The 10065-nt window shown below is 53.1% G+C and overlaps 2 protein-coding genes across 2 annotated transcripts in view; one reads left to right on the top strand and one right to left on the bottom strand.

The window, feature by feature from the left end:
- POMC (proopiomelanocortin) overlaps nucleotides 1-1314 on the top strand; it is an 8600-nt gene extending 7286 nt beyond the window's left edge. Inside the window, exon 3 of the mRNA XM_017527051.2 lies at nucleotides 478-1314. Within this exon, the coding sequence (XP_017382540.1) occupies nucleotides 478-1143 (666 nt within the window). The 3' untranslated portion in view covers nucleotides 1144-1314. The remainder of the gene's footprint in view (nucleotides 1-477) is intronic.
- A 5679-nt stretch (nucleotides 1315-6993) lies between these two features.
- EFR3B (EFR3 homolog B) overlaps nucleotides 6994-10065 on the bottom strand; it is a 114417-nt gene continuing 111345 nt past the window's right edge. Inside the window, exons 25-27 of the mRNA XM_037737072.1 lie at nucleotides 9615-9736; nucleotides 9379-9428; nucleotides 6994-8904 (exon numbers count right to left, since the gene is read on the bottom strand). Coding sequence (XP_037593000.1) covers nucleotides 8799-8904; nucleotides 9379-9428; nucleotides 9615-9736 — 278 coding nt within the window. The 3' untranslated portion in view covers nucleotides 6994-8798. The remainder of the gene's footprint in view (nucleotides 8905-9378; nucleotides 9429-9614; nucleotides 9737-10065) is intronic.

The following is a 10065-nucleotide window of genomic DNA, read 5'->3' as shown; positions in this document are numbered from 1 at the left end:
TGGGACTACAGGCATAGGCCACCATGCCCAGCTAATTTTTTTGTATTTTTAGTAGAGACGAGGATGATCTGGATCTCCTGACCTCGTGATCTGCCCGCCGTGGCCTCGCAAAGTGCTGGTATTACAGGCGATATCCACCGTGCCTGGCCTCTTGGAGCCACTTCTTTATGTCAGACATAGGACTTCGGTCCTGTTCACAAAAGCTAGGGGCGGCTAAATGGCTAGACAAACCACGAAATGGGATGGGGAAGGAGACAGAAGAGGTGGTGGCAAGATCTTAGATGCCCACGACTGCCAAGAGGACAGGTGGGCAGACCTGCTCCGTAGGAAGGCCTAGACGCCTGACACGCCGGCCACTGCGCCCTGCGTCCCCCGCACGTGGTGACGGCGGCCAGGGCGTAGGCGCAGTGGACGGCGCGGCGGCCGGGCAGGGGAGCAGGACACGGGCTGCCCTCATGCCATGGTGTCTTCCCCCAGGAGTGCATCCGGGCCTGCAAGCCCGACCTCTCGGCGGAGGCTCCGGTGTTCCCGGGCAATGGCGACGAACAGCCGCTGACCGAGAACCCCCGGAAGTACGTCATGAGCCACTTCCGCTGGGACCGCTTCGGTCGCCGCAATAGCAGCAGTGGCGGTGGCGCCGGGCAGAAGCGCGAGGACTTCGCGGCGGGCGAAGACCGCGGCCTGCTGCCTGAGGGCGGCCCCGAGCCCCGCGGCGATGGCGCCGAGCCGGGCCCGCGCGAGGGCAAGCGCTCCTACTCCATGGAGCACTTCCGCTGGGGCAAGCCGGTGGGCAAGAAGCGGCGCCCGGTGAAGGTGTACCCCAACAGCGCCGAGAACGAGTCGGCCGAGGCCTTCCCGCTGGAGTTCAAGAGGGAGTTGGCCGACCAGCGGCCCCTGGCGGGGGATGGCCCCGACAGCCCTGCCGACGAGGGCGCGGGCGCCGAGGCCGACCTGGAGCACGGCCTGCAGGTGGTGGCTGAGAAGAAAGACGAAGGCCCCTACAGAATGGAGCACTTCCGCTGGGGCAGCCCGCCCAAGGACAAGCGCTACGGCGGCTTCATGACCTCCGAGAAGAGCCAGACGCCCCTGGTGACGCTGTTCAAAAACGCCATTATCAAGAACGCCTACAAGAAGGGCCAGTGAAGGCACAGCGAGACCCCGGGGCTTCCTTCCCCGGGGAGGTCGACCCCAAAGCCCCTTGCCCTCCCCAGCCCTGCTGCCGCCTCCCAGCCTGGGGGCAGATGGTCGAGGCAGATATTCAGCCTCTTAAAGCTGTCTATAGTTAGAAAATAAAACCTTCCAAATTTCACATCCGCCTCTGACTTTGAATGTGCACCGTGAATAAAATAAAAACACATAGCCATCAAATAACAGCAGCGTGGATTGGAGGAGCACAGTGGTTTCCATGTGGTAGGATATGTCACAGGACGTAGTGAGCGTGGAAGGAAAATGTGCCTCCTTCCCCACCCCAAATGGATCTTCAAGGGATCAAATAGTTTGGGTGACGGCTCAGGGTGGCTCCAACACCTCTAGGATGGCTTTTTCCACACACTCCACTGAGTCGGAAAGACGGCTCAGCTAGCACACGTGCTAAAAGGCAGGATTCCTGCAAGAGTGACCCCCCGCGCTCGGGCTTGCCGGCTCCCAGTCCACCAACAAAAGCCAGTTGGACAGGTCAAGGTCTACCGACACCTGGGAGAGCTCTGGACTGTTAGATGGGAAGCTTTGGTAATGCTTCCGGGGAACTGAGCCCTCACTGCTCCTAGCAATCCATGTGACCTTAGGCAAGTCTCTGAACTTTTCTCCAAAACGTAGTTCTCTCATCTGCTTCACCCTTCCCAGTGTGAGGGTTATTGTGAAGATTAGAAAAAATGGATATGATCATCTTTTTATCACAGAAGCTAAGTATGAGAGTTGGGAATTGGTATCAGTTCCAATTTTCACTCCCAGGCTACTCACAGATATGTTAAAACATACCATCTCTCTCTCACACACACTCATGGAGATGCACATCTGTTTAATACAACAAACTCTACACAGTTGCTTCTTCCAGCCCCTAGGGCTTAAGCCCTGACTGAGGCCCTCTGACCCCTCCTGCTATGCCCAAGCTCCTCCCTCCCCACATTTCAGCTCCAGCCCTCCTCCTCACCCTCAGTACTCCTCCCAGGCCTTTCCGATAACAGCTTCCTAACCAACTGGTCTCCCAGTCTCCAGCCACTCTCCTCAGCCCATTATATATGAATTCTTCGTATTCGTGTATATAAAATCTTGCTTTCCCCACAGTCCCTGGCTCAAGAATCAAAACAGTACCCCAACCCCAATTTCTGTCAATTCCAAACTATTAAGCATGGTGGACAGGACCCTTTAGTTGGGGCACTCTCTCCTTACTAAACCCTGCTTCCCAAATTTCCCCAGATGAGTTCTGTGCCTCACACTTGCTGGTCTCCTCACAGGTCTCTCATCTTCCTACACCCTCTGCCTGGAATCCTCCACCTTCCCCTCCCATTTTGTTGTTGTTATTAATACAGAGTCTCGCTCTGTGACCCAGGCTGCAGTGCAGTGGTGCAATCTCAGCTCACTGCAACCTCTGCCTCCTGGGTTCAAGCAATTCTCCTGCCTCAGCCTCCCAATTAGCTGGGATTACAGGAGTGCACCATCATGTCTGGCTAATTTTTCTATTTTTAGTAGAGACGGTATCTCACCATGTTGGCCAGGCTGGTCTCGAATTCTTGACCTCAGGTGATCTGCCCATCTCGGCCTCCCAGAGTGCTGGGATTATAGGCATAAGCCACTACAACCGGCTCCCCTGCCATTTTGAATGCAACTCTCTTTTTAGTACAAGCTCAGGCTCATGTCCACCTTTGTAGGGCAGGTGATGCCCTCTGCCAGGTGACCCTATTCGTTTTCAGTGTTTCTGTTGTCAGCCCACTCCGCATTGGAGTCCATGCTGTCTGGCTTGGATGGCAAGTTCCTTGCTGCATCCGTGCCTTGCCTTCTCTTGGGAAAATTCCACACTCTTCAAGGACTGAAGCCAGGTGTTGTGTTTCTTTTGTGTCTCCACATAGTGCTGTCACAATGCTGGGACCACAGGTTTGCACATTTATACACATTTACACATTTTACAATTCACATGAGACTCACAAGAGATGCACACATATATGTCAAATGCATTAGGTACACCAGGGGGCGGTGTAGAGCAAAGCCAGCTGGGAAGCATCTGTGTTTGGCACTGACACATGAACCCCATGCTATTTCGATGCTCTGGGAGTTCACAATGAAAAAAACTGAGAATTTGCCCTGGTAAAGTTTTGATGTGAGGTTGGTAAGAAAGCCAGATTCTTCTTCTTCTTCTTTTTGAGATAGGGTTTCGCTCTGTCACGCAGGCTGGAGTGCCCTGGCAACGATCTCGACTCATTGCAACCTCCACCTCCTGGGTTCAAGCAATTCTCCAATCTCAACCTCCCGAGTAGCTGGGACTATAGGGGTGCACCACCACACCCGGCTAATTTTTGTATTTTTAGAGATGGGGTTTCTCCATGTTGGCCAGGCTGGTCTCAAACTCTTGACCTCAGGTGATCCACCTGCCTCGGTCTCCCAAAGTGTTGGGATTACAGGCCTGAGCCACTGCACCTGGATAGTTTTTGTATTTTTAGTAGAGATGGGGTTTCACCATGTTGGCCAGGCTGGTCTCAAACTCCTGGCCTCAAGTGATCCACCCACCTCGGCCTCCCAAAGTGCTGAGATTAGAGGTTGAGCCAAGGCGCCCGGCCAGAAAGCCAGATTCTTAAGACAAGGTGTTCCCCAGTATAACTCACATGCAATGTGCTAGAATGAGGAATGGCCTAGGCCTTCCTAACTGAGGATGCTACCTGCTGGGCATTCTGGGCCTAAGGTTTCCAACTTGGTAGCCTTCTTTCCCCCGCCTTCTTCTCCCTCTGAAGCAGGTAAAGTGACAGTTGGCGTAGGCGGCTAAATGTCAGTGGTACACTGTTGGTATTTTCAGATTCCGTTTGCTTCTCACAAAAAACCATTTACTTTAAAGAAATCAAACAGACAGCCATGTGGTGGCAACATTAACATTTATTTGAAAAGGGCATCATGACGGCTCACTGGGAGATCGCGACTGATAGGCCTAGAGAATGATTTTGCTAAGAGTCCTTCTTCTTACACTTCCCCAACACCCCCTTTCCTACTTCCCTAAAATAGAACTAATCAATCCAATGGGTTTAAAATACAGAAAACCGCCATGGGCACTAATTCTGCACTCACATATAAATACACCATCTATTATGTACACATATTGTCAACTACAAACTACACTACACACAAATGCACACACACACACACACACACACACACACACTCAGCCAGGTCGTGAGGCTCTAAGTGGACACAGACACATTACGAGGAATGGGCTGCAGCATTTGTGGATTCACAGCTCTGCCTCCACATGCCAGAAATCAGCAGTCACGGGGGGAGAGCTTGGAAGGGGAAGGTGATGGCTTGGGCGGCCCCATGGTCCCCTGAAGAGAAGAGACCTGGCCAGCCAGGCTGGGGCTAAAGGGAGCACAGAAAACTGCCTTTGGCCCCAGCAGGGCCACAAAGCCCTTCCCACTGCCCTCCTGTCCCCACCATACCCCATCTCCCAGATAGCCAGGCTCTAGGACAGGCCCACCATGACCATCCTTCTGCAGTCTTCAGACCTAGGCCAGATGTGGGGTAAGGGGCCACTCAAACCAGAAGATTTCTAGGGTTAATGGGATGAGGAGGCAACACATTGCCCCAAACCTTTCCCCAGGTGTGAGGGAGATGCCTGGTTTCAGCATGACCTGCCTGCCAGGGTCTGGGGTCACAGGAAGTGGGCCTGCCCTGCCCCGATGAAGCCCTCTCCCTGTCTACCTTTCAACCTAGTATCTACCTAACAGCCCAGTCTAGCCCTTTCCTGCTGGACCCCAACCGGCTAGCTGCCATTTTCTGGTCATGAAGAGGAACTGGGAAAAATAGTCTCACTTCTCCAGGGCACTCTGTTGCCAGGTCAGGAGGCCTAGGGATAATGGAATGGAAACTGGAAGGCATCATGTCCCAGGGCCCCCAGAGGAGCCCAGAGGCCTGGCCTGAGCTGTTCAGAGAAACTCTCGGCTATTCTGATTCTTGGTCCAGTTGAATTGTGTTCCGTGGGACCTAGAACTGCCAGGGCAAAGGGCAGCACACCTACAACGCCTGTGCTTCTTAAAGTACGTTAGTGGGTCCAGGCCTCCTCTTTTCCTGCTCATCCATTTGTATCTGTGTATGAGAAAGAGGGCTGGACAGAGCAGGGTCTCTGGGAACTTTCATAGTTCTGCTGACCTACTCAGGCTCCTTCTATAGTGAGTATGCTGTTTAGGAGTCAAGAAACCACTGATTTCTACTTTTCAAAGAGAGAGGGAAATGGAAACAGGCACAAGGCGTTGGGGTCTCCACGGCAAGGAAAACAGAGGGAGCCTCCGGGGCCACACTGGTGCTTTCTGCTGATCTGCTTCTTATGCATTCACTTGACTCCACCAAATTAACAGAACTTCCAAATCTCAAATACACTCCTGCCTACTCCGTGCGGCCAGCAGAGTGCTGACCAATGCCAGCCCTTCCCCACAGAGCCGCAGTCCTTGGGGCTTTGCCAGCGGCTGGTCTCAATGGGCTTACCGGCTCCTCTTCGCTCAAAATCACAGCAGAGAAGGGCGGCAAGAAGGGGCATGATGCAGTGCCACCAGCCGCCGGGGGCTTGGAAAGCAGGACATGCTGATGCTGGCCCAAGGGCTGGGGTATCCCTCCTATCTAGACCCCATCGAACTGCTTTGCCTCTCTCCCAGGGCCTGTGCTGGGGTGAGGAGACTACCTACTCTAACATTCACCTTAACCTTTCTGATTCTGGCATATTTGGCCAGAATCCAGGTTCTACTCCCTGTCAGCAGACAACCTAACACTCTACTGAGTCTAAGTTTAAATGAAACCGAGAAGAGGGCACTCAAAAAATGACAAGTTTTTCAAAAGAAGTACATTTTTGCTAAGCAGCGGTGATGGAAGGAGACACTGCCTGGGGCAGATGGAGAGGGAACAGCAGTCTATGCAGAATGGGAGCCTGCAGCTTTTCCTTCTCTCTATTCACGGGACGGGGATGAGGGGCAGAAACATCTGAGTGGAACTGCAGGTCTCTGGGTCTAATGCTGGGTCTGGAAAGACCCTCCAGGGAGGCGACTGCCAAGTCCCAGAACCAGGGCTCACAAGCAGTGCTCAGGATGAAGCTGCCACGAGGGAGCCCTAATGTCAAGTAGGCCCATGAAACAGAGGGTCTCTCATCCAAGCTGGGCACAGGATAAAACCTGGGAGGAGCCAGTGAGGAAAGGCATGTTTGTGGCTCAAGGTTTCAATTTTCTTTAAAGTTTCTTTCAAAGGTTAGTAGTTGCTGTCAATTTTGAGTTAATTTAAACTTTTTATTTTTTTCATATAGAAACACTAAAGAGAATTCTAAGTTCATGCTTGTAAAATTGAGTTGAGCATAGGCCAGGGGCCATAAAGCACAGCCAAAAAGCCCTGGGGGCTCAGGAGCCTCCATGTGCCAAGCTGGGTGCGGTCGCTCATGCCTGTCATTCCAGCACTTTGGGAGGCTGAGGTGGGTGGATCACTTGAGGTCAGGAACTTGAGACCAGCCTGGCCAACATGGTGAAACTCCATTTCCACTAAAAATTTTCTGGGCATGGTGGCACACACTTGTAATCCCAGCTACTCAGGAGGTTGAGGCAGGACAATCACTTGAAACCAGGTGGCAGAGGTTACAGTGAGCCAAGGTCGTGCCATTGCACTCCAGGCTGGGTGACAGAGCGAGACTCCATCTCAAAAACAAACAAAACAAACAAAAAACAAAACAAGAAAAAGAAGCTGCATGCCCACAGCAGAGATCGTGACCATGGGGAAGAGCTTCATCTGAAGTGCCAAAACTATGGGAATGAGAGTCAAATAACCGCTTCCCCAAGAAATTTATTGCACATATTAATGGGAAATCCTTGTGTTAAGGCTCTCCCGGATTCTGGAAAATACATCCACCTAACAATCAGGCTGTCCCTGTACATCCGTGTGTGCCACGCTTTGGTGGCACACCCCGAGAAGCCTGCCCCCAATCTTAGCAGAAACAGTCTGCTTCTGACTCCATGCCACACTGCCTGAAATTGTATCCTAAAAAGGGATTTCCAGCTACTCAGGAGGCTGAGGAGGGAGAATCACTTAAACTCAGTAGTTCGAGGTCAGCCTGGGCAACATAGTGAGACCCTCATCTCTAAAAAAAAAATAAAAATAAAAAATGGATTCCTTTGGATGGAGAAATCTAGTCACACTGCCTCCTCTGGAAAGGAGACTCCAGGGGGAGAACATGTGACATTCACATCTTACTGTAGGTTATGTCGGCTCGGAAGAGTTATGGGAAATGTGACTAAAGGAGAAGGAAAGGGCGAGTTTGGACCACATGGCACTGCCCAGGGAGGAGGCCGAGGTGAGGCTCTGTCAGGGGCACCCCAGAGGCACAAAGGCACCTGGAAGTTGGCCCGGAAGGGGAACTGGCAAAGAGGGCAGCAAACTGTCTCCTGGGCGGCTCTGCCTGGCTCCACATTAGCTCCTCTCTGCACACCCTCGTTACACAGAGACACAGACGGCACGCCAGGAAAACAAGAACCCAGAAGCCAAAGGAGTCTCCACGGCCCCTCCCAAGCCACAAGTGTTGCCAGATGGTCCCGATATCTCAGACTTTGTCCAGAGAGTGATGAAATCATTCCCATATTTGGTTAGATCCTTCCTTCTTCAAATGGAACATCCAAAAAATTGGCTTCTGATATCTCTGAGCCCCCAAATGCTCATCCCACCCTCCCGACTCTCCTACAACCCAGGTCAGGCTGGGAGTCTCTTCCATAGAGGTGATGTGGGCAAATCTTGGGCGCCCTGCAATTCCCCTCTGAAATTAGCTTGTTCTGCCTTTCCTCAACCCAGAGGATCCAGGAACACCTTGGGACCCTCAGAAGACATCAAAGAGAACTCAACTCTGAAAAATGTCCAGCAGACAGGACCATGGGAGGCCACCACAGGCTCCTTCTGAATAAAGGAGGTGAGACGCTGCTGCAGGGACCACACTCTGATGCCACGGCCTCACCTTCTGCCAGCCCTGCTTCCTGTCCTTTGCTGTCCCGCCCCGTGGCGTCTCCACCCCAGCTCCTGTAATAAGGGCTCAGCATTCATTAATAGAAGAAACATAAACAGACAACTGGGGGATGAGCAAGAGAGTGGGAGACACAGCAGGGACGTGGGCTGGGAGTGGGGGAGGCTCCAGAGGAGACAGCCGATCCGCTCTCAGCTTCCTTCCCTAGGGGCCCATCACTTCCTCTCACCAACCAAGTCTCCATCCAGCTCCCTCCTCTGGGGAGGACATGCGCCCCCATGGAAGCCCTTTACTCAAAACACCAAGTGGGAGCTTCCCCGCCCCCACCCCCTGGCTTCTCTCTGGAGACACCCCACGATTCTCTGCCCCTGGCTGCCACAAAAGAGAAGATGAAGGGCAAAGGTGAGACACGTATTGGTGAGATCTCCCTTGGGGAAGACGAGGAGGAGGTAGGAGGGCCAAGAAGGACCAGAGTCTCCACCTTGGCTTAGCCCGGGGGGCACTGCCATCCAAGGTGACGTTTTCTTGGAGATCCCAGCCAGATCTCCATGGGGTTGGGGTGGGCGTGAGGTGAGCCCCTCCCTCAGACCCCATCCCCTTGAGGAGCTCCAGCTCTTGGAATTCAGTATACACACAGATCGGGAAACTTCATTTCGTAGACCGGGATGGAGTGGTTCTGCGGCTGACCGTAGGCTGCAGTGATGGTTCCTGATGGGCTTGGTGGGGGCCTAGGGGCATGAACACGTGGGGAGAAAGGCGTGAAAGGGAAATTTTAGGGTTCCACCCTTGTGCAACTAAACAGTAGGTGACTTAGGTTTCTTTTTGCACAGGGACCAGAAACCCATTCATTCCACAGGTTCCCAGCTTTCCAAGTTGTACTAGAATCTACAGCTTGGAGTCAAGCTTCTCTGCAGGCTCCACAGTGATGCTGCTGCTTTAGAACAAGCCAGCCTGGGATACGAGGACTCTTGGGTCTTTCCAGGTCTCATTGAGCCAGGCTCCTTCCCTCTCTATTCTCTGTTTCCTCGTCTAGGGAGGGTTGGAGTTGGTGGCTGACTCCACCCCGGGAAATAGAGATTGCAGTGGGGTGGGAGGAAGGGGGAGGGGAGGAGGGAAGACAGGGGTGAGAGAAGGACTTAGGATGAGGAACCCCAATACTGGGCCATAGAGGTCAGGGTCCCCCGCCCAGGGTTGCCACTTACCGGATGGTGATTTCGAAGATCTGATTGAGTTTGCTCTGGAGCAGCGATGCCTATACACAAACAGGGGGAAGTGAGGTGGGGGCACCCAGAACCTCTGCCAGCTGGCTCAGATGTCCTGAGTATGTGCTGGAGGTGCAGGGTGGCCACAGCCTTAGGAAGGCAGGCGGAGGTGGACACACTCCAGCACTCCTCCACTGGACCCTGACTACAGATTCAGGTCTGGGAAAGCCACCTACTGAAGGCTGGCTGGGGACAGGATAGAGGCTCAGAATCGCCAGGGGGGCCATCAGCCGGCAGTTCTTGAAGGTCCTTCTCCTTAAGATGGGGCAGCGGGGCTGCTGGGCATGGAGTTGGGAGACTATGCCAGTGCCAGCTCTTTTCTTTCTTAAAAAAGTTAATTTAGTTTAATTTTTTCATTGAGACAGAGTCTTGCTCTGTCACCCAGGCTGGAGTGCAGTGGCACAATCTCAGCTCACTGCAACCTCCACCTCCTGGGTTCAAGCAATTCTCCCAACTTAGCTTCCTGAGTAGCTGGAATTACAGGCACACACCACCACGCCTGGCTAATTTTTGGATTTTTAGTAGAGATGGGGTTTCGCTATGTTGGCCAAGCTGGTCTCGAAATCCTGACCTCAGGTGACCTGTCCACCTCAGCCTCCCAAAGTGCTAGAATTACAGGTGTGAGCC

The sequence above is a fragment of the Cebus imitator genome, unplaced genomic scaffold (assembly GCF_001604975.1).
Source record: "Cebus imitator isolate Cc_AM_T3 unplaced genomic scaffold, Cebus_imitator-1.0 Scaffold1, whole genome shotgun sequence".
Lineage (NCBI taxonomy): Eukaryota > Metazoa > Chordata > Mammalia > Primates > Cebidae > Cebus > Cebus imitator.
This window is presented reverse-complemented; position numbering and strand designations above follow the sequence as displayed.